Source organism: Saccopteryx bilineata, chromosome 3 (genome assembly GCF_036850765.1).
Source record: "Saccopteryx bilineata isolate mSacBil1 chromosome 3, mSacBil1_pri_phased_curated, whole genome shotgun sequence".
Classification (NCBI taxonomy): domain Eukaryota; kingdom Metazoa; phylum Chordata; class Mammalia; order Chiroptera; family Emballonuridae; genus Saccopteryx; species Saccopteryx bilineata.
In genome coordinates this window covers 77187692-77215616 of record NC_089492.1, presented here as the reverse complement: position 1 = coordinate 77215616, position 27925 = coordinate 77187692, and the positions used below count along the sequence as shown (strand labels likewise).

The 27925-nt window shown below is 40.3% G+C and overlaps 2 protein-coding genes across 2 annotated transcripts; both read left to right on the top strand.

Moving 5' to 3' along the window:
• Window positions 1–565: 565 nt before the first annotated feature.
• Window positions 566–18318, top strand: ZFAND1 (zinc finger AN1-type containing 1). The gene is made up of 8 exons (XM_066266400.1): window positions 566–663; window positions 1918–1960; window positions 6301–6340; window positions 8880–9007; window positions 9092–9183; window positions 9904–10025; window positions 16795–16950; window positions 17043–18318. The coding sequence occupies exons 1-8, from the start codon at window positions 609–611 to the stop codon at window positions 17211–17213; spliced, it is 807 nt and encodes a 268-aa protein (XP_066122497.1). The 5' UTR covers window positions 566–608; the 3' UTR covers window positions 17214–18318.
• Window positions 18319–24442: 6124 nt separating this feature from the next.
• SLC10A5 (solute carrier family 10 member 5) lies at window positions 24443–27715 on the top strand. Its single transcript, XM_066266396.1, has one exon. It carries the CDS (start codon window positions 24535–24537, stop codon window positions 25849–25851), a length of 1317 nt encoding a protein of 438 aa, XP_066122493.1. The 5' UTR covers window positions 24443–24534; the 3' UTR covers window positions 25852–27715.
• The last annotated feature ends 210 nt before the right edge of the window (window positions 27716–27925 follow it).

Sequence of the window (27925 nt, the reverse complement as noted above, 5' to 3'; positions counted from 1 at the left end):
GCACACAGGAGAAGCGCCCATCTGCTTCTCCACCCCCCCCCCCCCCTTTCTCTCTGTCTCTCTCTTCCCCTCCCGCAGCCAAGGCTCCATTGGAGCAAAGATGGCCCCGGCACTGGGGATGGCTCCTTGGCCTCTGCCCCAGGCGCTAGAGTGGCTCTGGTCGCAACAGAGCGAAGCCCCCGGAGGCGCAGAGCATCGCCCCTGGTGGGCAGAGCATCGCCCCCTGGTGGGCGTGCCGGTGGATCCCGGTGGGGCGCACGCGGGAGTCTGTCTGACTGTCTCTCCCCGTTTCCAGCTTCAGAAAAAAATACAAAAAAAAAGAAAAGAAAAGAGAGTCCTTGTGAGGCCTTCAGGGACTGGGCGTGAGGACTCCCCTCCGGGAAAAAGACAACCTGCCTTTTCTTTGGGATGACTTGCTGCCTAAACGGAAACTCTCAGGACTGGGCGCACTCAACGCAGTTCTGCTCCCTCACAGTAGCTCCGGGGCGTGAGGCCCCGCCCCACCCTCAGGCTCCGCCCCTGGTCTTTCCACGTTCCCAGTAGGCGTCGCGCGCGCCGTCGCGCCGTCGCGCCGGTCCGCCACGCTTCGCCCCTGGCAGCGCGGGGAGATGGCGGAGTTGGATATCGGGCAACACTGCCAGGTGGAGCATTGTCGGCAGCGAGGTGATGACGGAGGCGGCCCCGCTCTGCCCCCACCGACGGCGGGGAGGGGAGGCCTGGGCGAGCGCGCTTCCGCGGCGTGCTGCGAGCTGCGCTGGCGCCTCTCTGTGGGGGACCCCCTTAGCTCCTGCACACACACGTGGGCGTGCACCGCGGCTTCCGGGGCGCCAGCGGAGAAGTCGCGCCGGGAGCACGGGCTTCCCTCTGGTCCTGCCATCGCAGCCTCGGGCGAGCCCCTCCTCTTTTCCCGAGCTTCTTGTTGAACCTGTTCCTGTCCGACCGGGGCAGCGGACGAGATCAGTTCTAACCTGGTCTCGTGGGCTCCTCCCCGCCCCCCCGCGAGACGAGCTGCTGGCTCGAGCGCCTTTAGCTTTCACTAGATTCCCAAAGGGATCCGGTTCCTCCGACTGTCCCGCCGGGTGATCGGCTCGACCAGTTCTGCCCTCCCTTGCATCCCGACTGTCAACCAGCCAGTCTCCAAACATCTCCCGAGCACCTAGTTTGGGGCCAGGACTCCACAAGGCTATAAAACACGGGGTTTTCATAGAACAGCGTTAATAATAGCGTGGCTTCTGTCCCTTGAGCTGGGAGGCCGTGACCCACAGAGCCCACCGAGTAGCCAGCGTAGGGCACTGTGCTCAGGCTTTAGGATCTCACACGTCTCTGGCGGGCAGGTTCCTGAAATACCACAGCACGCCGCGGGCTCGGTCAGGCCTTGGTAAGCAGGTACCTGAGCCCCTGTTGAGAAGGACTCTGGTTCAGCCCGAATCAATGGGAGTGCTACAGTGGATTAGTGACACCCGCTGTGGGCAAAAGGGGCAGTAATCCCCGCTGGGCTCTTGCTACTTATCTCCATCCAAAACTACTGTTAAGTAACTTGCCTAGTATTGCTAAATTAGTGAACCATGGAATCAGAATTGAAACCCAGGTTTGTTTGTTTTTTCACTTAAAATGCAGGGTTTTGCACTATGCAGTTCTCAGAAACAGCACCTACTAAATCTGGGAAACCAAATAAAACAAAAATTTTTTTTTTGATTTAACATTTCTCTCTTGCTAATCTAATTACTTTCCTCCCAGAGTATTTGAGGTTGTGATGGCTTTTGTTTAACCTCTATTTGCTACATTAAGATACTGGTTCAAAAAGGAAAGTTCTATGAATGTGGCTTGGTACCTCAAGATTCTTTATGCTTAAGAAAACTAAATCAAAAGCAGATACTGACCAGTACATATAACATTTTCCTTTCCCCCCAATTTTAGATTTTCTTCCATTTGTATGTGATGATTGTTCTGGTATATTTTGGTAAGTTATGTTTTTATGCGGTATTTGAGAGTAATTTTAGTTTTTGTTATATGAGGTTTATTTCTGAACAGCAGAATGATTTAAAATAGTTTTTACTGTAGCCATTGATATTTGATACTCATTATGGTAATCACTTGGCAAAAACAGACTAGTCATAGGCTCTGATTACTTATGCATATATTTGGCTAAGCTTTAAACTTTATAGATGGCATTATTTGTGGTTTTTTTAAAAATAAAAGTTGATTTGTGTATTATAATCACAAGAAGAGAACAAATCCACAATATAAAGAATATGGAAAAAGTCCCATTATGATTATTACTCTTTATTTTAATTAATAAAATGAAAATAGCCTGACCAAGAGGTGGTGCAATGGATAAAGCGTCAGACTGGGACGCAAAGGACCCGGTTCAAGACCCCGAGGTCGCTGGCTTGAGTGCAGGCTCATCTGGTTTGAGCATAGCTCACCAGCTTGAACCCAAGGTCACTGGCTTGAGCAAGGGATCACTGGGTCTGCTGTAACACCCCCCCCCCTCCCGTCAAGGCACATATGAGAAAGCAATCAATGAACAACTAAGATGCCACAATAAAGAATTGATGCTTCTCATCTTTCTCCCTCCCTTTCTGTTTCTATCTGTCTCTCTCTCTGTCATAAAAATAATACTAATAATAATAAATAAATAAAATTAAAATAGCCCAACCATACATTTCTTAAGTTGGATATCACAAGTCCTTTGCACACACATAAGATACAGAGTAAAACCTGAGAACTAACCAAGGATCTTGGAAAATATATTTTCTTTGCAATTGCACTTGCATGTATAGGCATTTAACTTATTAAACAGCACTGAAAGAACATATTCTTTTCAGAAGATAATTCAGAAAGATTTATTAGAAGTAAAGTAGTGCATGTTTTACAATTAGAACTAGAGCACCCCTTTGACCTTTTGTTATTGATGGTCTGAGAAATAAAAGAAATCGAAAGCCTTTTTGTCTTTTCACACACCTGAGGGCACCTAGAGTAAAGGTAATTTGGAGTGGTGAATGGTTTTTACTCATATGTAAAGTGAATAGTTGTGTTTTAAAAACTTTTGAGACACTAATGTTCTATCTTTACCTGGTATTTCAGTTTATTTATTTTTTTTTTTTTAACAATTTTTATTTATTTTTTGCACGCGAGAGAGGGAGGGAGACTGATAGAATCAATCAGAGTCCGAAAGACCAGTGTAACAGGCTTTAATGAAAGGAAACTTGCGGGGCTGTCTCGTAAGAGAGAGCAGCCCCTGGTTCTCTAATAGGTAAGGTTAAATATGGGATTTGAGGGTCGGGGCTGGTAGTCATTAAGGAAAAATGTAGCTTTCAGTGATTTATGTAAGATTAACCGTAAATAAGCTAGAGGACCTTCCACACCTGGGTTAGTCACCTGGATGCCCAGGGGGTATGTCCTGGAACATCCAGTCTGTTAGTGTCCCTTTGTCCACTTAAGGGAGGAGGGGGTCATGGACCCCACCTGCAACCCTATCATTCCATCCTTTTGTTATATGGTTGAGGGGCGATGATCATTTTTCTGCAGCTACTTCCTGCTGATAAGGGGTAGCGAGTCAGGGGAAGGGATGGCTGGCCTTGGGCTGCAGTGGCAAAGTACCAGAAGTCTGTGGCTTGGAGTAACGCAGTCCACTTAGTGAAGGCCTTTAGGGGGTCCTGGAGGAAATTAGAGAAAAGGCGCAGGAGACAGAGACCACATGCTACGATGACAAAAATGAGAGTGAGTGGACCAATAAATGGTAATAACCAAGACATCCAGTTTGTGTAGAGCCACTGATCTCAAGACTCGGATTATGTTGATATTCGGGATGAGATAGACTAGGGTACATGTTCCCATCCAATTAGTTGGGAGGCACATATAGGTATTGGTCCCACACATATAGAAAGTTCATGATTGGGTGAGACAGGCTGAGAGGTGAATAGAGAATAGATCGACAAGGAGTCGGTTTCATCCATCTGTCTCTGAACTCCAGATGGTCAAGGTGGAGGAAAGTACAGCCCCAACTAAGGGAGAGGCATGATCAGAGGCCTGGTGTGAGCATTGCAACCGTGTGGAAAGGGTAGTGAACCAGGGATAGAGTCGTGTGGTGGGATAGGCGCATTTGTTTTTTTTTTGTTTTTTTTTGTTTTTTATTTATTTTTTTTGTATTTTTTTCTGAAGCTGGAAACAGGGAGAGACAGTCAGACAGACTCCCGCATGCGCCCGACCGGGATCCACCCAGCACGCCCACCAGGGGCGAAGCTCTGCCCACCAGGGGGCGATGCTCTGCCCCTCCGGGGCGTCGCTCTGCCACAACCAGAGCCACTCTAGCGCCTGGGGCAGAGGCCAAGGAGCCATCCCCAGCGCCCGGGCTATCTTTGCTCTAATGGAGCCTTGGCTGCAGGAGGGGAAGAGAGAGACAGAGAGGAAGGAGGAGGTGGGGGTGGAGAAGCAAATGGGCGCTTCTCCTATGTGCCCTGGCCGGGAATCGAACCCGGGTCCCCCGCGCGCCAGGCCGACGCTCTACCTCTGAGCCAACCGGCCAGGGCCGATAGGCGCATTTGTTGTGAAGCTGTAAGAGTAGGGGGTCCTGTGAATTGAACAGGGTTAGAAAATAATCCGTTTGCTCTGGAGGGACTTGATAGTTAACTCGATGGTCTGATGGTCTTTGGGAAATTGAATACTTATTGTGGTGTTGCAGAGGTTAGGGGAGTGGTGACCAACTGGGATGTCACCCTCAGCCTTGAAGCATAGGGGAATAGGTGAAAGGAGAGGGGTAGTTAAAGTGACTGGTCCTTGAGCAGGAGGGGTTCGGGGTTTTAATTTTTCAAGCTGGGAATAATAGGTTTGATATAGCTTGTTTGCTCGGTTTGCAGCTGAAGTGGGGTAATCTCCTATGAGAGTGCTGGCCCCTTTCTGAATCTTGTACATAAGAGTGGTGTGAAGGAGATGAGTATTATTAAGAGGAATAGGGAGAGCCGAGTAAGCTGAAGATGACATGGACAGACAGAGATAAGACAGGAAGAAAGAGATGAGAAGCATCAGCTTTTAGTTGTATTACTTTAAGTCAGGGGTCCCCAAACTATGGCCTGTGGATTGCATTTGGCCCCTTGAGGCCATTTATCCGGCCCCCGCCGCACTTCGGAAGGGGCACCTCTTTCATTGGTGGTCAGTGAGAGGAGCACAGGATACATCCACATCCTGTGCTCCTGAAGTACTGTATGTGGTGGCGCCGCAAAGCGCAGTGTTGCTCACACATAGTGCTACTTCCGGTGACGCGGGACGCGTGCGTCAGGGCTCCAAAAGCACGTCATATCACTTGTTACGGCTAGCAATGACAAATATGGAACCGGACATTGACCATCTCATTAGCCAAAAGCAGGCTCATAGTTCCCATTGAAATACTGGTTAGTTTGTTGATTTAAATTTACTTGTTCTTTATTTTAAATATTGTATTTGTTCCCGTTTTGTTTTTTTACTTTAAAATACAATATGTGCAGTGTGCATGGGGATTTGTTCATAGTTCTTTTTATAGTCCGGCCCTCCAACGGTCTGAGGGACAGTGAACTGGCCCCCTTTGTAAAAAGTTTGGGGACCCCTGCTTTAAGTGTTCACTGATTGCTTCTCATATGTGCCTTGGGGGCGAGGAGCTGCTCCAGCCTAGCCAGTGACCCCTTGCTCAAGCCAGCAACCTTTGGACTCAGGCCAGCGGCCATGGAATCATGTTGATCCCTTGCTCAAGCTGGTGACCTTGAGGTTTCAAACCTCATCATCCCAAGTCAATGCTGTATCCAGTGCATCATCACTGGTCAGGCTGTTTATTCTTATTTGTAGAGTTCTTAATGTAGCTTAAGTGTAATAAGTATAATTAATCTTAAGGATACTAACCATTGAAATATTTCAAATTATTACATTTATCTTTGCCTTTGCATTTATTTTATTTTATTTTTTTACAGAGACAGAAAAAGAGTCAGAGAGAGGGATAGATAGGGACAGACAGATAGGAACGGAGAGCGATGAGAAGCATCAATCATCAGTTTTTCGTTGCAACACCTTAGTTGTTCATTGATTGCTTTTTCATATGTGCCTTGACCGTGGGCCTTCAGCAGACCAATAACCCTTTCTCGAGCCAGCGACCTTGGGTCCAAGCTGGTGAGCTTTTGCTCAAACCAGATGAGCCCGCGCGCAAGCTGGCGACCTCAGGGTCTCGAACCTGGGTCCTTCCGCATCCCAGTCCAATGCTCTATCCACTGCGCCACCGCCTAGTCAGGCTGATTGCATTTAAATAAGCCCTATTTTTTTTTTTAATTGTTTAAGCCTCGAGCACAGAAGCAGAGAGTCGCACAGCTGTCCTGGGGTATGTTAACCATTCTTCTGTGTAATAACATGTTTGTATTTATGTACTTGTCTTCAGATTTTGAAGAGATTTCAAACTAGTCAGTGTACAGCAGATTAAAACTTGGTATACTAACATAATTATGCGAGGAGGCTTTTGCTTCATTTATATTATTTTTCTCAGTTTGTTTTAAAGAAAAATTGGACTGGTTGGTATTTATACATTTTTATTCTCACAGTTATTATTTTGTCACACTTCAGTTCTGTTTAGGTGGCCTACGTGCACCTCGAGGCTCTATATTTACAGATCTAAATGGAATAGCGTCCTCATCTCCTTCCAGTTTCCTTCACTCCTGTGTTCATTTTCACTGGTGCCTGGTCTTAGAATTCAGTGGCAATAAATTGTTCTGACTTAGTCAGCCTGAGACCACCAGAAACAAACCTGGGTCTAAGAGAATCCCATTCTAATTCTGACTAAATGGAAAAATTTTAAAAAGGGTTGACAAGTAGAAGCCAAAATGTCATCTTTATTATTATTATGATTTTAAAAGATTTTATTCATTCAATAGATTTTAGAGAGAGAGAGAGAGAGAAAGGCGGGATGGGCAGGAGGGAGGAGGAGCAGAAAGAATCAACTAGTTGCTTCTTGTGTGTGCAGATGGCCTGCTAGTCACAGCAGTCTGGACCAGGACCACATTTGACCTCCTGCTTGGCTTCCCAGTTCAGTTTCTAGAGTGAACTGGAAAAAGTGGAAGTTGAGCCTACTGTGCCTGAAGTAGTTTTCTCAGATCTGACAGTCAGATCAGTAGCCCTCCCTCCCTCCCTTGGCTCCGAGAGGCAGGAGCTTCAACTGAACTCAGTCTGTTTGGAAAGAGGCGTTAGCCTCACACTGTGTGCAGTACATGTTTATTGCTGCCCAGCATTTACCGAGCCCTTGACTGAGGATTCTTACGTCTGTTCTGTCAAGTACAGCAAAGTAAGGTTAAATGAGCTTCAGTCAAAATCTGGCCCAGCGAAGTTTAGGGGATTTATTTGAAAACACTAAAAATTAATAAACAAAATGGTATTATGTAGGATTCACTGGAAGGAAATACTCAAAGTTATTAGAGTAAACATACTGAGGTTTCCTGCACAGTTTGTAAATCTACTCTGGGCTTTGCTTTTTCTTGGGATATCATTTGATTTTCTATGAATGTCTGTCACAGAATGTCTCTCAATTGGATCTCATTAATTAAATCGCAAAAAATAATTATTTACCTTGAGACTGTGGGAACAAATTTGGAAAAATTTTGTTGTCAGTTCCAACAAGATGTAACTATCACATAAAGGAATGCCCATTCAAACTCTAGAAAGGTAGCCACTTAATACAGGTCCCTCCCAGTGTTCGAAAGCTTACATTAAGCCCCTTCACTTTTATGAAAGGCCCGTAGTAGTACCTGTTTTTTGCTAACTAAAAGAAATCCAAAAAGGATTTTCACTTTTACCAAAAAAGGGTGAAGAGTGAACATAGCGTTTAGCGTTTGTCTGCAGCAAGCCATTCCCTGTACAGCCAGCATGTCCCTGTGCTGTGGGAGTGGTCCTACCCAGTGTCTGCCCCTAGAACCACCGGGGCATCACAGCCCTAAGCCGCCACAGTGAGGAGCTGTGTCTGAGCATCCTGGAGGCCCATTTTGGGGTCTGGGGATACCCAAAAATTTTTACATATAAATAAATGGTAATTGATTCTTTGCTGTATGCCATTTTAGCTCATGAAAGGCTTCAGAGGAATCCTCAGAGACTTTCAGGTAGTGGGGGACACTTGTACTCAGAATAGCCTGGCTGACCTGGGCTTTTTAAAAAATCTTATAAAATATCTCATCTTTCTCTGATGTAATATTTACTGATAATAAAATATTGAACATACCATCAAGGATACTATGTTGTTAGGAAAACTATCTTTAATGCTCTGTTAAAGGTATGTGAATAAACATGGGTAAACATAATTTTTAAGTATTCATTTATATATGTTTAATTACTTAAAATTGGTGCGGAAGGTAGGTATGACTTGCCATTTGAAGCTGATGATGAGGTTATTACCTGAGCATATTATTATGGGGGCGTCTTTGTATGAGACTGTAACAAAGTAGAAGACTTAAAATTAGCCCTGGCCAGATAGCTCGGTTGGTTAGAGCATTGTGCTGAATGAAGCACAGAGGTTGCCAGTTCAATCCTGGTCAGGGTACGTACAGGAATAGGTTGATGTTTTTGTCTCTCTCTCTCTCTCTCCCCCTCTACTGCTAAAATCAATGAATTAAAAAAAAAAAGACTAAAATGTTAAAGAGTAACCGAACATTTTAACTTGACCTAGAAGATAAATTTATCACAGTAGAAAAATTATGAAAATGTGAAATAGTCAACACAATAATTGTTTCTCACACAAAGGTTTATTATAATCTGTTTTGTGGGAGTGTTAAGTTGCTCTACAAGTTTAAGCAAAAATAATATGAATGCTGCCTTCCAAAATAGATTTGTTGTTTACTTTCTGTGGGAAATACGCCATTTCTTCTTTTTTACATTTTCAGGGGACTGTAATCAAGGAAAGGCTGAAGTCAGACACACATGCATCTCACCTGTGCTCATTCAAGGGCTGTGCTGAAAAAGAGCTGGTACCAGTTATCTGTCCTTACTGTGAGAAGAATTTTTGCCTGAGGTGACCACTCAGACCATTCAAACTCTGCTTGTCTATTTAACTTGTATGCAAATATTTGAACTAGTGTCACTTTGTTGCTCATAGACACCGTCATCAGTCAGATCATGAATGTGAAAAACTGGAAGTCCCGAAGCCTCGAATGGCTGCCACTCAGAAACTTGTTAAAGACATTATTGGCAAGTATCAAGAAAGCTTGTTTCGTTGCTTTCCTTATCACTGTATATTCTATTAGTATGTCTGCTTACATTGTTAAGAGCCCCAGTGGTCACAACTTGCAGTAGATTTTTATGACATTCTCACAGCTGTGTTTCTCAGAAGGCCCACCTGCCCGGAGAAAATTGGGAAATTCTGTGGACGTTCTCTCCCAGATGTTCCTTTGCTGGGCCACTTAGATCAGCTGGTTAACCATCATGGCTAGAAGTGGTATTCAGGAGGCGAAGGCAGTGGTTTGCGGTCTCTAGGGACTAAACTTTAAGCCTTGTTGTCTGTCCTATGAATGCTGCTGATAATTGGAGGTAACAGGAGACAGTGTATCTGTGACATAGACCAGTTTCCTGGCAACATGTTTAGCAGACTTCTTTCTCTGTTAAGGATACTACCTTTATTAGTATCTCCTATAACCAAAGCTCTGTAGAAGTTAGTGATTGGATTAAATAGGCTTAAGATGGAAAGAAGCACATAGCAGTGAGTTTTTGATGTGGAGGCTTCGCACATCAACCTCAGTAGTGTTTTCCCATTGGTCATATAAAATATAATACCTACACAATGAATGCTGTCTCTGTATGTCTCCATTGTGTATAATTTGTATGTTTCAGGACCATAATAAATAGTTATTAATAAAAGTCTGGGAAATGTAAACATTCTTGTGTGCTTATATGCTTAATCTTATTTCTTAGAGTCCAAGACAGAAGAGACAGCAAGTAAGCGACGGAAGGGCGCAAAAAATAGTGCAACAGCCACGAAGGTAGCGCTGATGAGATTAAAGATGCATGCTGAAGGAGATAAGTCGTTGCCACAGGTTGGTCTGAAAGACCGAGAAACGCAAACATTTAAATAGAGTCAAAGCCCCTCTCTACTCCTGCCTCCCAGCTAACCTGAATCTGATGTGTACCATTCCTACTGTTGCATGGTGTATAGCTACAGAAATAAATGCTACATGGTTCAGTGAGATTTTTCACTTTACAAAAATGGCAGAGAACTATGTGGATCCTTCTCCAACTCATTTTTTTTCTCACTTGGCATCATGTTTTTAGCATTTATCATATTAATGCATTTAGTATAGTTTGTTCATTGTGATAGCTGCATATTCCATGATAAGAATATACCATATTTACCATTCTCTTAATGAACAATATTCAGAATTTTTCCAAGATTTTTTGCTGTTGTAAATTGTTCAACAATGAATGTCCTTGTGTGTAAGTAGGAACATTTCTCTAGAGCAGTCCCTTTAAAACTTTATAATATCCATTACTTTTTTTTTTACATCTTATACAGTAACCCAGTATGTATGTACGTACGTACATACATACCTATCTTAACACAGTTTAACTTAGCCTTAGAACGTATTATATATTCTGATTATTTTTGTTTATTTTATTTTGAAGATTACTGATTTTCTAACCCCTGAAGGATTGAGCCCCTCAGATTGGAACACACTTCCCGGGGGATGTATCGAGAAATAGGAAAGCTGGTCACGGTTTGCTCATCTTCAGCTTTCTAGGGCATTGTCAGCTTTTCACTCTCAGTGGCTATACTGACTCCCCCACTCCCCCCCCTTCTGAGAGTTTCAGCGTTTCTTGCCAACACTGAGCATTATTCACTGTTACCAATCTGACAGATGTGAAGTTATAGCTCACTGAGGTTTAAAGTTAAGTTCCCCATTGACTACTGAGGTTCCGCTGCTTTGCATACATTTATTAGCTGTTGACTTTCTTCTGTGAATTATTTGTTCCTATCCTTTGCTCATTTTTCCTTTGTTTTTGGCACTTTTTTTTTTTATAGATTTTTAAAATTCTTTAGATGTGTTGCAACTATCTTCTCTCAGTCTGGGGTTTGTCTTCTCTCTATTTTTGATCTCTTTAGTGGTCCAGAATTCTTAAATTAATACACTCAAATTTATTAATGATTCTTTTAAGATTTGTACTTTTCAAAAGAAGTTAAGATAGTTTCTTATATTTTCCTTTAAAAGTTTTATTCTATTTGATAATTTTGTTTAGCTCCTTCTTCCATTTAGAATTTAATTGTATGAGGTAGAAGATTTCCACACACACCTCGAATGGATTACCCTATTGCCATAAGATATTGAGAGTTCATCCTTGTAATTACTCCTGCGTCACCCACCACATTGTTCTAAAAGTGTGGGACTAGTTTGGGAATCTCAGTTCCTCTTTTTCTATCTATTTTTGCATCAATAGCAGACAAGGTTGGATGCGATCAGGGTAGTATGGCCTAGACTTTTTGCATCAATATCAAATTATTTTGTTATAGGTATGTAATAAGTGGGACAAGTCTCTCCACCTTATTTATTGCTCAGCTGTCTGTTCTTGGTCATTTATTATTTTGTAAAAATTTTAGGATCACTTTGTCCTGTTTTGTGAAATCGTGATTGATAGGAATAATGCTGAGTTTGAATTAGAACAATTGACCTGTTAGAATTTTGACTCTTCATTCATGTTTATGGTCTGTTGTTCCCGTTTTTCTTTAGGTCTTCTTTTCTGTTTTCAGTTAACATCTGTACTGCTTACAGTACCTATCTAGATATCTTTTCTAAGGTGTTTCTTAGGCTCTTCATAATTTTGCTGCCATTTGTAAATACTAACTTTTTATTAATGTTTTCTTAATTGTTTATTGCTGGTTGGTATGTGTTGTCCTTCTATCCAGCAAAGAAACTTCTAATCGTTCCTATAGTTGGTAGATTTTGGGGGAGTGTTTTCTGTGCACTTATATTTCCTGCAAATGACAGTTTTGTGTTTTGGGATTCTTTTTTCAAATAATTGTTTTTTTTCCTCTTATTATACCTTCTTTCCATAATTATTTGTCTTAATGCATTGGTCAAGTTCTCCAAAACAATACTGAATAATATGGGTGATAGCAGGCATCTTCCCCATGTTTTTTATCTTAACTCAAATGATTCTGAAGTTTTAACATTAAATACTATCTTTATTGTAGATTTCTGATAGTAGCCTTTATCAGGTTAACAATATTTCTTCCTATTCCTAGTTTGCTAAGAGTTTATATCATTAATACATATTAAGTTTTTCTATAAGGTTTTCTCTTGTATCTAATAAGATGATCATGTTGAGGTTGTCTTTTTTTTCTTACCAATGTAATAAATTATTTTGATTTTTTTTGTTGAATCACCCACATATTCTGGGGTAAATCACTTGACGCTGGTATATAATTCTCTTCTTTTTTTAATTGATTTTATTGGTTAACAAAATACAGGTTTCAGAAGTCCAATTCTATAGCATATCTCTGTGCACTATATTGTGTGTTCACCCCAAGTCAAGTCATTGTTCATCTATAATACTTTTAAAATTTGCTGCTACATTGATTTTCTAATATATTATTTAGTGTTATTTTGTGACGTAGTAGCCATATTATTTACAATTATTTGTATACCATTATTTGAGTAGCTCTCCCTCTTCTATTTATTGAAATAGTTGTAGGGGTAGGGATTCTTTGTTCTTGAGGGTTTGGTAATGGTTATCGCCTCTGGATTAATTGCCTTTTTGAGGGGAGAATTTCTAGTACTATTTCAAAATGGTAAAAATAGTTCTTGGCTTATTTGGATAATCTGTTGCTTCTGAAATAAATTTTGGTAAATAATATTTTTCTTAATACTTTCTGATATAAATTTTTCCAGTTTATTGTTATAAAGTTGTTCAACTTACTCTCTTACATTCAAAAATTCTACTGTGTTTTTAGTCATCCCATTTCATTCTTAATATTTTTTATTTGTATTTTTCTTTGTTTTCTCCTTGAACAGTCTTCCTCGAGGTTTGTGTTTATCTCATTTCTTTGTATTTTAGTCTTTTCCAAGAACCATATTTTGGTTGTATTGACTTCTATATTGTTTCTTTGCTTTCTCTTTCACTAAATTCTACTCTTGTATTGTTTACTTTTATTTTTTTGTTGTTCAGATTTTCTCTACTATTCTGTTTTCAACTTCTCACATTGAATGGTGAACTTAACTATTTTCAGCCTACTTGTTTAGGTGAATTTTTTGGGTAACTTTAATTTGATAGTTTCAAACACAGAATAGTTGCAAGTATAGTACAAAGAGTTTTTCCACATTCCTTACCCAAATGTACCAGTTACTTACATTTCGCCATTTGTTTTATCATTTGCAGTCATGTGTGCCTGTGTTTATATGGGTGTGTGCACACTAATTTTTGGCAGTTGATCTGTTACTTTCTGAGACAAACGTTTTAAAATCTTTGGAGTCGTGGTTTTGTTAGTTTTTTTGTTTGTTTTTTTGTGTGATTCTAATGGTTTGCTGAGTTGCATGTTATTAGGTGTGTGGAATTTCTTGTTAAATCTTCTTTTTGAAGTTTGCCTTAAATACTATTTTGAATTATTATAGTATTGTTTCACTAGTTTCCTTTTGGTTAATATTTAATATTATTTTTCTGTTTTTATCACATTATATGCAAATTTTCTGTGTTGTTTTGTTTTAGGGTGTTTCTTATAAGCGGCATATAGCTGGACTTTGTTTTATTAACCCAGTTTGATAGTGACCCTCTTTTGTAGGTGAGTTGGATCCTTTTATATCGTGATCACTGGTGCATTTGAATATGTTTCCTCCATTTTATGATTTTTGCTCATCATCCTTTATCTCTCTCTCCTGTCATCTTTTGTATTGATTGAATTTTCTATATTTTCTTTTATTCTGCTGGTTTAGAAACTATTGATCATATTTTTTTATTGATTATCCTTTAGTATTTCCCTTTTTTGAAAACTTTTTTTGATGTTTTTAAATTGGCAAAGGTAGTACATACTTTTAACAAATGTGATTATTAAAAGATATACAAAAGAAATAATCATACACCCTGAAGGATTCATACCGATTTGCATTATATGTTGTTTATCAATTTCAAGAGAAATGACATTTTTATTACATGGCCTTCTTACCTCGGAACCTTACATGTCTTTTCAATTATTCAGATCATATATTCTTACATTTTGTAACGTATTTTTCTCTTAAGTCTTATTTCTTATTTATTTTTTATTCCTAATTGTCTTTTGGTTTTATTTCTATTGTGAACAGAATATTTACGTCCGTCTTTATCTTCAGGGCTTATGGCTCATGTAGAGAAAAAATGTCTTCATTTCTGTTTATTCATCTCTCTTATTCAGCCATATCACACACTCTGTTATTAATTTTAGAAATTTCCCCCCCTTTAGTGCCTTTGATTTTCTAGATATGCCATCATACCCCATTAACAAATAAGGATAGCTGTATTATTTATCTTTTAATAATTATACTAGCTATTTCATTTTCTTATACTACATTACCTAGAATCACCAATATAATGTGTTATAATAATGGTAATAACAGGCATGTGTTTATATTTTTAATTTTTTATACATATATAATTAAATACCATTTTTTCTCTCAAAATCTAAAGTTACTTGATATTATATCCTTTCAAATAGGACAGGGAACTTGGCATGCCTATTCACTTAAATATCTCCCATTTTACCACTTTGGTTCACACATAAAGATGATTTTTATCAATAGCTATATAAATTTACCAACACACTTTTTGAGTTTCTTCTTTCCTTGGGACTTACTTTTATTAGTTTTAGACATATTTTGAGGTTTATCATTTGTACCTTGATGTCTATTTGTGCTGCATTCTAAATGACCTCCTCAAATCCATCCCTCAGTCAAGTAAGTCTTTTTAGGGAAGATGATAGAAATTTACCCTATTAGAGTTTTTTATTTCAGAAACTGTATTTTTTAATATATTTTATTAGATATGTATAACTTTTCTTGTTTCATTTCTGCCTGTTTTGCTTTCATAACTTGTTTCTTTTTAACATATATTAGTCCTCAATTTATTTCATTGTGCATCTGAAATAACTTTTGAGAGCATCTTTTTTTAAAAAAATGTTACCATTGATTAGAGAGGGGTGGGGGAAGGGATATTGAGAGTGTAGAGAAAGAGAGAAGCATCAACTCCTCATTCCATTTAGTTGTGTGTTCTATGTGCCGGAGATCAAACCCATGACCTAAGTGTGCTGGGACAATGCTGAGTCACCCAGCCAAGGGCCTAAATAACTTTCTAAAATGTCTTTGTCCAGTCTGAAACCCCAGGCTTGCCTGGTCAGGGCACATATGAGAAGCAACTACTACAAGTTGATGCTTCTTACTCCTCCCCCGCTTTTCTCTCTCTCTCTAAAATTTATAAATAAAATCTAAAAAAAAAAGTCTTTTTCAAGTTTAGGCATTTTGATCTTTGATTTGTTTTGAAATCTCAGATTACAGATTGTGTTTGTCTTGACTAGGAGGTCCCTTCCATGTCTTTCTCATTGTCCCCCCTCACGTTTTTGCATCTGTTCCATCTTTGATCTGCAGACATATTTATCTTCTTTTTTGGTTGAAGCTCTATCTTTTTAATATTCTCTATTCATCTTTATACTCACAGTACTTTGATTTTGGATCAGCAACCACTAGGCTGTAGAGTTGGCCCAGAGCTTGAATTTCCAATGATTTCTTTATTTTTTCTTTGAGTACTTGTTCTCTGTAATAACATACTCCATTGGTCTTTAACAAATCTGAATTCTTTAGTGCTGGGGTGGGAATTGTCTTGAATCTAATATTTCTTAAAATAGTTGTAATCTTGCCTGTACGACTTAGAGATGCTTCTCTTGTGCCAAAAAAAATGTTATTGTAACAGCAATCGGTCTGGAAAGCCAGCACTTTTTAAAGCTATTTTTAGGAATCAAGAAAGATCCAAGGTCAAACACTTTTGCCCTTTTATCCCTCTGCATTTATTATTTTAGCAAGAAAATACAATATTAGGAAGCATATAGGATATAAATACGAGAGGAACCATCCAGATCCCCTAATCCTTCTCTTTTGTTGATATGGTACTTGTCTGGTTTTCCTTTTTTATTATCACTATTATTTTTAGTATGTTTATTCTCAAGAGCCCTGCTGTCTCTAAATACGTTGTGAGGTCTTTCACATGAAAATACATGTTTTACGTGTCAGGATTTTCCATTGAAAGCAACAGAAACTTGATACCAACTAATTTATTCCAGTTTTTTCTCCTCATATGATATGGAGTAGGGTCTCTAGGGACGACTCAATTCCAAGACTCAGATGCACTTGAAAGAGTCCATTGTGTCCTTGACTTCTCTCTGTGTTGGACACATTCTTTCCCATTTGAGGAAACTTTTTTCACATTGGTTCAGGAATGGCTGTGAGGCCTGGGGTATAGCTACAAGTTTAATTCAGAAAGACTTAAAAAAACTCAAGAAAAAGAGAGCCCTCTCATTCTAGCCCCAGCTTTTAAATTTAAAACCCTAGGAAAAAAGCTTAGTTGGCCTAACTTAGGTCACTGAGTGTCTGCACAGACCACTGGTCGGGGTCCTGAACCCTGTTCCCATACATTCAGGTGGATGCGGGGCCATTATGATTGATATTCCCACTAGAAGTTTGTCACTAGAGGGTAATCCATCTCTGACTGGGAAAAGAGAGGCAGAGATAGCACCAGACAAAAACAGATGTCTGGTTCATGTATATCATCTGAGTCCTAACTTCTTTATTCTTACAGACAGAAAGAGTTTACCTGCAAGTTTTCTTACCCAAGGGGAGCAGAGAGAAGAGCAAACCAATGTTCTTCTGCCGCCACTGGAGCATAGGGAAGATCATCGACTCTGCAGCCGCTTTGGCCAGTCTCAGAAACGACAATAACAAGTCAACAGCCAAGGTGACAACTGGTTATAGCCACTTCCCTAGAAGCTTTAGGACATGCTGCACAAACACGTTTATTTATTACTGATGCTTTATTTCCCTCAACAGAAGTTAAGGTTGTGCCACATGACTTCAGGAGAAGCACTGCCCTTGGATCATACACTGGAAGCCTGGATTACTAGGGAGGACTGTCCTTTATATAATGGTGGACATGTTATCTTGGAATATCTTGATGAGGAAGAACAGTTTTTAAAAAATGTTGATTCTTTCTTAGAATAATTATTCTAGGATTCAATCCAATAATCATAAAGAAAATTCCATATGATGTCAGTTTCTTTTACTACAAATACGATACATATTTTTATTTTTAAAAGTTCGTCTAAAATTTTTTCCCGATACTGTGGATAAAGCATTCACCTGGAACATTGAGGTCACTGGTTCGAAGCCCCAGGATTGCCTGGTCAAGGCACATATGGGAAGCAAATAGGGGTTGATGCTTCTGACTCTTCCTATCCCTTTCTGTCTCTCTAAAATGAATAAATAAAATCTTTAAAATAATTTTTGCCATTATGTCATAATGTTCATTATCAGTTTTCTATAAATTAAGTTTTTTGTTTTAAAGTTTAGCTATTAATCTACAGTTATTATCACATTATTGTATTTAGTTTTTATTAAGCTGTGCTATAGTAACAAAATAAAGGTATAGTTCTCCTTGGGTTGCTGTGAGCTGCCCCATGTCATCTTTACTCCAGGGTCTACACTGAAGGCTCAGATATCCCTCTCGGGACATTGCCTTTCTTATGGCAGAGGAAGAGAGAGCTGGTTCTTGGAAGATACACGTATCACTTTTGCTTTAAGCAGATGACATGGCCCAGTATACTAGCCCCTTGGTGCCAGAAAGCATAGCTTTACCATATGCCTGTGTTGTGATGTATATCGATGTGTGTGCATGAATCAGGCTCTTAGAGAAGGTTCCCTTCACTCTTCAGTTTTTGGATAAGGAACCTTGGGCCCAGGAAGGAGAAATGGTTTTCTTGGTGATCTCTAACTGCTTTAGGGCTTATCTCTGAGAAAGGTTCTCTTCTAAGGATCCCTACCTGCTCTTGTTAGTAGGGATGCATTACACTTGGGAAAGCAGAGGGGTGGCACCGCCTCACTACAGTCTGTATATACCAAAGCAAGCCCGTGCCAGAGGGTCTGCATTTACCAGCATGTAAAGGTTAGTGCTTCTGCCTGATGTACCCCATCCTCAGCAAAGACTATTGTATAGAAAGAATAGAAATAATTTCTGGGTGTTCTTTGTCCCTTCTCTATTTTAACTGTCATGGGCACATATAGTGGCTTTAGATTTAATTAAAGGAATAAACTTGGAATGCTCATGTCTCATTTTCTTCATATTATTTTCATGCAAAGAGAGGAGATAGCTTCCAACTTATATCAGCTACTTCTACATTCATTTATTAGTGTAGTTATTCAGGTACCTACTTAGTGTAAGGATTTGATCCTAACTGCCATGGTGGCTATAATGCAAAGCAGTGTGGCAAGTACTAAGTGAATAGCTGGGTAGCAAGTATCGCTGGGCTCTGGCTGCTCTTTCCTCACAAACTGCAACCAAAAGTAGAAAGAACCCTTAAGCAAAAGCAGTACTGATAGGAAAGTTCATAGCATTACAGGCATACAGAAGCTAGAAAAAGTTCAAATAAACTTAACCCTGCATCTAAAAGAACTAGAAAAATAACAGCAAGTAAAGCCTAGAGGAAGTAGAAGGAAGGGAATAATAAAGATCAGAGCAGAAATAAATGACATAGAGGCTAAAGAAACAATACAGAGGATCAATGAAACAAGGAGATGGTTCTTTGAAAAGGTAAACAAAATCGATGAACCTTTAACCAGACTCACCAAGAAATAAAGAGAGGACTCAAATAAAATTAGAAATGAGAGTGGAGAAATAACAACTGACACAACAGAAATACAAAGGATTGTAAGAAAATACTATGAAGAACTGTGTGCCAAAAAATTAGACAACCTAGATGAAATGGACAAATTCCTTGAAACATAATATTTTAAAAATCAATCTGGAATAATCAGAAAACTTAAACAGACCGATTACAACAAATGAGATCGAAACAGTTATCAAAAAACTCCCAACAAACAAAAGCCCAGGGCCCGATGGCTTCACAATGAATTCTACTAAATATTCAAAGAAGAACTAACTCATATCCTTCTCAAACTATTTCAGAAAATTCAAGATGAAGGAAGACTTCCAAGCTCCTTTTATGAGGTGAGCATAATTCTGATTCCAAAACCAGGCAAAGACAACACAAAAAAAGAAAATTATAGGCCAATATCCCTGATGAACTTAGATGCTAAAATCCTCAACAAAATACTAGCCAACCGGATCCAGCAATATATGAAAAAAATTATACACCATGATCAAGTGGGATTTATTCTGGGGAGGCAAGGCTGGTACAATATTTGCAAATCAATCAATGTGATTCATCACATAAACAAAATGAAGGAGAAGACCACATGATAATTTCAATAGATGCAGAAAAAGCATTTGATAAAATCCAGCACCCATTCATGATCAAAACTCTCAGCAAAGTGGGAATACAGGGAACATACCTCAACATGATAAAGGCCATCTATGACAAACCCACAGCCAACATCATACTCAATGGGCAAAAATTAAAAGCAATCCCCTTAAGATCAGGAATAAAGCAGGGGTGTCCCCTTTCACCACTCTTATTCAACATAGTCCTGGAAGTCATAGCCACAGCAATCAGACAAGAAGAAATAAAAGGCATCCAAATTGGAAAAGAAGAAGTAAAACTATCATTATTTGTAGATGATATGATGTTGTATATAGAAAACCCTAAAGTCTCAGTCAAAAAACTGCTGGACCTGATAAATGAATTCAGCAAGGTGGCAGGATATAAAATTAATATTCAGAAATCAGGCATTTTTATACACCAACAATAAACTGTCTGAAATATAAATTAAGGAAACAATCACCTTCACTATTGCGAACAAAAAAATAAAGTACCTAGGAGTAAATTTAACCAAGGAGATTAAAGATTTTTACTCGGAAAATTATAAAACATTGATAAAAGAAATCAAGGAAGATACAAACAAGTGGAAGCATATACTATGTTCTTGGTTAGGAAGAATAGACATCTTTAAAATGTCTATATTACCTAAAGCAATTTATAAATTCAATGCAATACCAATTAAGATACCAATGACATACTTCAAAGATATAGAACACATAATCCAAAAATTTATATGGAACCAAAAAAGAACATGAATAGCCTCAGCAATCTTGAAAAGGAAGAATAAAGTGGGAGGTATCACACTTCCTGATATCAAGTTATACTACAAGGTTATTGTACATAAAACAGCTTGGTACTGGCATAAGAACAGGCATATAGATCAATGGAACAAAAGAGAGAACCCAGAAATAAACCCACACCTTTATGGACAACTGATATTTGACAAGGAAATAAGAGCATACAATGGAGTAAAGACAGCCTCTTCAAGAAATGGTGTTGGGAAAATTGGACAGCTACCTGCAAAAAAATGAAATTAGACCACCAACTTACAGCATTCACAAAAATAAACACAGAATGGGCCCTGGACGATTGGTTCAGTGATAGAGCGTCGGCCTGGCGTGTAGGAGTCCCGGGTTCGATTCCCGGCCAGGGCACACAGGAGAAACGCCCATCTGTTTCTCCACCCCTCCCCCTCTCCTTCCTCTCTGTCTCTCCCCCTCCTGCAGCCAAGGCTCCATTGGAGCAAAGTTTGCCCGGGCACTGAGGATGGCTCTATGGCCTCTGCCTCAGGCACTAGAATGGCCCTGGTTGCAACAGAGCAATGCCCCAGATGGGCAGAGCATCGCCCCCTGGTGGGCATGCCGGGTGGATCCTGGTCAGGTGCATGTGGGAGTCTGACTGCCTTCCCGTTTCCAACTTCACAAAAATACAAAATGAATAAATAAACACAAAATGGATAAAAGACTTAAATATAAGCCGTGAAACCATAAGCATCTTAGAAGAAAACATAGGCAGTAAGCTCTCCGACATCTCTTGCAGCAATGTATTTGCTGATTTATCTCTACGAGCAAGTGAAATAAAAGACAGGATAAACAAATGGGACTATATCAAACTAAAAAGCTTTTGCACAGCTAAAGATAATAACAGAATAAAAAGAAACTACACAATGGGAGAACATATTCGCCAATACGTCTGATAGGTTAATAACCAAAATTTATAAAGAACTTGTAAAACTCACCACCAGGAAGATAAATAATCCAATCCAAAAATGGGCAAAAGAAATGAATAAACACTTCTCTCTTTGGAGACAGATGGTCAATAGGCATATGAAAAAATGCTCAACATTGCTAATCATTAGAGAAATGCAAATTAAAACCACAATGAGATATCACCTGACACTAGTCAGAATAGCGCTGATCATCAAAACAACACAGAATAAATGGTGGTGAGGATGTGGAGAAAATGTAACCCTCCTGCACTGCTGGTGGGAATGCATTCTATTGCAGCCACTGTGGAAAACAGTATGGAGATTCCTCAGAAAATTAAAAATCGAACTGCCCTTTGACCCAGCTACCCACTTTTAGGAATATACCCCAGAACATCATAGCACTGTGTCAAAAGGAGAAATGCACCCCCATGTTTATGGCAATGTTCACAGTAGCGAAGATCTAGAAACAGCCCAAGTGTCCTTCAGTGGATGAGTGGATTAAAAAGCAGTGGTACATATATATTGATACAATGGAATACTATGGGGCCATGAAAAAGAAGTAACTCTTGCCTTTTGCGACAACATGGATGGACATGAAAACTATTATGTTAAGTGAAATAAGCCAGGCAGAAAAAGAAAAATATGTGACCTCATTCATTTGAGGAATCCAATGAACAATGTGAACTGAGGAACGGAATAGAGACCGAGGAAGATCAAAGGGACCAGAGGAAAAGAGAACAGAGGGAAAGGGAGTGACAGGATGGGATAAACCTGAAGGGAAGGGGGGAGGGCACTATGGGGAGGGGATGAGGGAGATGTTGAGGTGAATACGGGGGAGGAGGGATGCATTTGGGACAATCCTAGAATCTATGTAAACAATAAATTAAAATCAATAAAAGAAAACAAATAAAAACAAAAAAAAGAACCCTTAAATATATTCCCAGATACCAGACAGTTTTCATACAAATACCTGAGCATGTGTCATAATGACTTGCACATGGTATGGGATCAACACACATCTCATGGATCATGCTAAAGTTAAAGAGCCCAGAGAAAGTACTGGTGGGGTTTGAGAAGAGGGCAGGTGAGGTGGGCAGAGACTGATTACATGCGGGAGAAGGCAGAAGCAGCCTGTCAGTGATGAGACAGAAAGGAGACCACAGGGCATGGACAGAAGGACTCATGTCACTAGGCATCCATGGCAAGTTAGGTCAGTTTTCAGACACAGGCAAATGTGTCTGGAAGACAGGTGCCAGCATCCTCAGAGGCTCTAGGGACCGGGGCTCCTGCATGAGCAGTCTTCTAAGGAGAACAGGTTATGGGCAAGAGAAAAGCTCCTCTCATTTCTAAATTACTGACATCTGACCAGTTTCTCAGGCTTTCCTTTAGGCCTCTCAGTTGAGTATGCTCAATTGAATTTTAGGGTTTGACTGTTCCCACCTTACTCCTTCCCACTGGCTTAGAGACAACTAGAATTATAAGCAGAAAATGCACACAGAGTTTTAAATTCAGGTGAATGGATGTAACAACGGTATGATACCAGTGAGCTTCAGTGTGAGTGTAATCAGCCAGTAAAGGTGTGTGACTGATAGGTTATAACATTTTTTCCAAATAATGCCAGGGTTGGTTCCCCACAGACGTTAGATGAGAAGACTAGAGGACATGATGAAGGGAAAGGCTGCAGACAGAGGGAACTGAGGAAAACTGAATGTTTGTTTCTCACCTCTGACCCGGGCAACAAAAACTCACTTCAAATGTTTGGTCACATCCTGTAATGACAGCTTTGGTTCTGTCCAGTTTTTTGTTGTACTTGTTTTGTTTTGTTTTTGTCTTTTAAGCTAGGGAAGTCTCCTGGGAATTTGACTGGGAAATCACAGAAGTTCCATTCTCTGTTTTCACCATTGGAACCGTGTCTTGAAATGGTACATGGAAATACACTTTATGAACTGTAGGGTCTATTGCATTTTATTTTTAACTTAAAATTTTTTTCTTTAACTTTTAAAATTACAATTGACATTCAGTGTAAGTTTCAAGTGTGGTCTACTGCATTTGAAAGATTAACCTACGTAAGTAGAATTTTTAAAAACTGTAAAAAAGTGACCAGTAAAATTGCTTTAATAATTTTTGAGGAGCAAATATTAAGATCTGAAAATACTTGCTACAAGCTGGCCTTGTTGCATTTAACACAGGTTCTGTCTTGATGACATGAAGGATCAGCTAAGGTTTTATATGTTCAGAGACAGCCAGCTCTGCAGACTTAATAGTATACATTTGTAGTGGACCTTTGTTCTGTCCTTGTCCTTTTCTTTCTTTTTCTTTATTTCATATCAGCACCCCTTCTTGGAAAATACATAATTATGGGAATATGTGGGTGAAGACCAAAAAACCTGATGCTTTTCCTTATTCCTGGCAGCCAGGACACAGGCATCTGACCCAGGTTGGGTCCATGCCTTTAGTGCTGAACAAGGCCCACTGTGACAAGGGAGGAGTAAGGGAGTCAGTGCTGGTGGCCTCCCACTGCCCCACTGTGTCAGGCCCCAGGTGTCCAGCAGCAGTGGTCCCTTACCCAGTCTGTCCCTTTGGCCATGGACATAGCCACCCACTTTCCCTAGGTTCCCACGCTATGTGGTAATCATCCAGGAGATTATTTTTCTACTTAGGGATACGAAAAACAGTTCCACGTTTTGCCTACCCGATGCAATCACTTTTTAGAGAGGTAGGAAACCTGTTAACTGCCTAAGGATATGGCAAAGTTAATTTATGGGCTCCATGGTTTCTGAGTCCAGGGAAGGGGCTGCCCAAGAAAGCTGCAGGAAGGTGGAGACGGCTTGGGCTGGATTACTCTGCACACCCGACCCCAGCCCCAGCACCGCAGCAAATGTGGCCAGTGAATACTTGATTTTGATGTGAATGGGTAAAATAGTCACAGCTGCTTGCAGGCCTCCTCAGTATTTTAAATTTTCAAATCCTGGCTGTTTCTAGTGTAGATCTGTCTTAGGAAGAAAGAAAACTTGAAAATGGTGACACTAAATTGTTAAACTCAGGAGACTAGGAGGCTGTTTTCCATCAGCAGACATGAGAAAGGAAGAAAGAGATTAGGTTTCTGCTGAGATAACTTGAAGCTATAATATGCCATGGCTTGTACATTTTCATAACTACAGGTCAGGCCGGTTGTGTCACTCACGGGGTGGGTCGGTATTTTGAAAGTGCAGAGTCCCTCCTCCTGTACTTTGATCCCTGCAAAACAACTCCAGCCTCAACCTCAGCTCAGCTTCGGGGCACCTGTACCAGGTGGTGGTTTTTAATGCGTTGGCATATATGATTAATCTGAGCTCTCAAAATGATTAGGAAACTTTTTATAGTCTTGCTTTTGTCATTTGTGATGCTGGGAGAGGCCAGGAAATCATTTCTCAGATTTCTGGACATAGAGAGGACCGAGATAATGTCCTTCACCAAGACCGAGGAAACCGTCGTCATCAGATCGAGTTACAGAGATAAACAACCCGACTCCAGCTACCTCTTGGTGCAGTTGGGGGATCCTAAAATGCTGCAGGTGGTGAATGTGACCAAGACCTTCTCGGATGCAACGAACTTCATTGTAAAGCTAGTGACTGAGGAAGAAGGAGAGACAAATCTGACTGTTCAACTGTGGGCTTCTGAAGGTAGGCAAGAACGACTCATCGAAGAGATAAAGGATGTCAGAGTCAAAGTGATCAAACAAAGACCAGACAGTCTCTTCCAGGCCTCAATGCATATGGATACAAATATCCTGGTGCTCATCCTGCCGGTGATACTATTAAATAAATGCGCATTTGGTTGCAAGATTGAATTGCAGGTTTTTCAAACAGTGTGGCAGAGACCTTTGCCGGTAATTCTGGGGACAGTCACACAATTTTTTCTTATGCCATTCTGTGGATTTCTTTTGAGTCGTATTTTGGCATTGCCCCAGGCACAGGCTTTTGGATTTGTAATGACTTGTACATGCCCAGGAGGGGGTGGGGGCTATCTCTTTGCTCTGCTTCTAGAAGGAGACATCACTCTGGCCATTTTGATGACTTGCACATCAACAGCATTGGCCCTGGTAATGATGCCTGCCAATTCTTACCTGTACAGTCGGATGTTAGGGTTATCTGGTACATTTCATATTCCGGTTTCAAAAATTATATCGACCCTCCTCTTCATCCTTGTGCCGATATCAGCTGGAATAATCATCAAGCATAGAGTTCCTGAAAAAGCACACGTCCTGGAAAGAATCATTAGACCTCTGAGTTTTATTCTAATGTCTGTAGGGATTTATTTGACATTCAGAATGGGGTTCGTGTTTCTAAGCATGGCAAGCCTAGAGGTGCTTCTACTGGGTGTCTTGGTCCCTGCTTTGGGTTTGTTGTTCGGGTACTCATTTGCTAGAATCTCCAGGCTGCCTCTTCCTGTGTGTAAAACGGTTGCAATTGAAAGTGGAGTACTAAATAGCTTCTTAGCTCTGGCCGTTATCCAGCTCTCCCTTTCCCAGGACAGGGCCGACCTGGCTTCTCTGGCTCCTCTCACAGTGGCCATGTGTTCTGGGTGCGAAATGTTGCTGATCCTCCTGTTCTGTAAGGCTAAGAAAAGTTGTGGCCTTACCACGGAAGATAGAAGGAAAAGAAATCCCCTGATCTAGCAAAGCGTGACAGAATTTCTACTCTGCCTGAGGTACTGTGGGAGATTCAAAGAATATCTAAAATGATGGCTGCTCTCTACCATGTGTGATCTGATTGAAAACGACGCTAGGGAGAGTGTATACGTTATCATACAGGAGCTCAGGGGGAGACAGACCCCTTTGCTGCCATGTTGGTTTGGAAATGTTTTATAGAGTTGGATTTGAATGTGATACTTCATTATGGTCTCTGAAGTGGGAAAGAGAGTTAAAACACATCTCTTGTGGAGGTTATGAAACTATCCCTACTTTTTACAGAAGGGCTGTCCACATATTTGGCATTCTGTAAATTCTCAGAGTTTTAGTCTGCCAGCTGATAAGACAACCAAAGTCTCTTTTTTTCCCCCTCTAATTTCATCAAAGTCAGTATATGAAAGGCAAGATTTATAAAAGATGTGCTTCGGCATGGTGGTGGCTGGTTATTTATTCACTTTATAAAATGCTAATTGCCTATACAGAATCTTTTACCACTGAGTTCTTTAAACAGAAATCTCCACTTAGGGGTTGGAAATTTAATTAAGCTTGTACAAATTTAACTTCTGTGCCTTTCCATGACATTATTTTATTGACTGAGCGACAAGGGACCTGCCTTTCTGGTTGCACTATCATTAACCTCGTGACCTTGAACAAGACACTTCCCTGCACTTCAGTTTTCATGTCTGTAAAATTAAGATTCGGCTAAGGTTTGAGATGTTGCTCAGCTCCCAAGTCCGTGGGTCTGGCATGAAGCTCCAGGACCTGGCACCACGGGCAGGGTGAGGGGCAGAGTGAAGAAGGTTCCGGCGGTTGAGAATAACCACATGCGGCTGCCATAGTTAAGACAGCAACCAAAATGTGGGCTTCTTGAGCGCAGGGCTCCCATAGTAGTCTTTGAATTTCCTACAGTGTTTAGCACAATGCCTCGAACAGAGTAGATGCTCATTAAACATTTGTTGGATTAATTAATCAGTAATGTCTATAAAGGTCAACTTCATATGCCCCGGAGCCAGACCATGCCTGGGTCTGCAATTTCACTTCTGTCACCTGCCAGCTAGATGACATTGGTCAAATACTTACTCTGCCTGAAGTCAGTCAGAAGTGGGGGTAATGACCATGCCTGCCTCATGCTGTTGTTGAGAGGTTTAAATGAGTGAATTCGAGCACGGGTCTCAGAGAACTGCCTAACACCCAGTAACCTCATCTTTACTGTTACTCTGCGCACATCTGATTGGCCTTCCACGTTTGAAGCACTTGAAAATGCATGGATGGGACTTGGAATATATTTTACTTCTCTTATTGTATTATAGAAAACAGATTTTTACATAATAAAATTTATCTAGTTTAGATTGAGATGAAGTTACTTAATTTTTTTTTTTTTTTTAAGAATGAGATGCATAAGGCATGCTGTCTGATTGGTGAATTTATACCAAATATTTTACACAACTGTGATTGGTTAGAAAAAGATCTACGGGTAGAGGAGTTAGACTGGTTTTCAAGTTTCTTTCTAACCCTGAAAAGGAATGATTCTGCAATACGTTGTCCATACATAAATTTCTATGATACATATTTTTTATATCTGCAAAAGCAGTTGGCATTACACGGCATGTCAGAGGCTTAACCAATATCTGTAGCTCCAACCTATTTTATGTGAAAACATGAAATCTTGAGAGACTCCACCCACTGAGGATATGCACATTGCACATGGGAATTTTGTTTTTAATCAAGTCTGCTCAACAGGTTTACCCAAGAAAGTCTTGAGATCTGAACCTGATATTCTCCCCCCCCCTTTTTTTTAGTGAAAGGCATTGCCATTTAAATGTCATCTCTGAGTAAGTAGCATTAATAAGATACCCAAGGAATCTTGGGTATCTTCCCCAAGATCTTATTAATAAGATACGGGGAAGGAATCACCCTGGTAGCTTCTTTTTACTACATCAATACAGGGCAATTGGGCCCCTATTACCCATACGCAGAAGCAGGACCCGAGCACTCGCACTAGGTTCTGTCTGGCCCCAGAAACACCTCCAGGTATAGTCAAGTGTCCAGGAAGGTGTCAAGG

Coding starts and splice junctions, on each gene's coding strand:
- ZFAND1 (XM_066266400.1), top strand. CDS start 609: ATGGCGGAGTTGGATATCGGGCAACACTGCCAGGTGGAGCATTGTCGG. Junction 9,184..9,903: donor ACTTGTTAAAGACATTATTG/GCAAGTATCAAG, acceptor CTTATTTCTTAG/AGTCCAAGACAGAAGAGACA. Junction 16,951..17,042: donor ATAACAAGTCAACAGCCAAG/GTGACAACTGGT, acceptor TTCCCTCAACAG/AAGTTAAGGTTGTGCCACAT.
- SLC10A5 (XM_066266396.1), top strand. CDS start 24,535: ATGATTAGGAAACTTTTTATAGTCTTGCTTTTGTCATTTGTGATGCTG.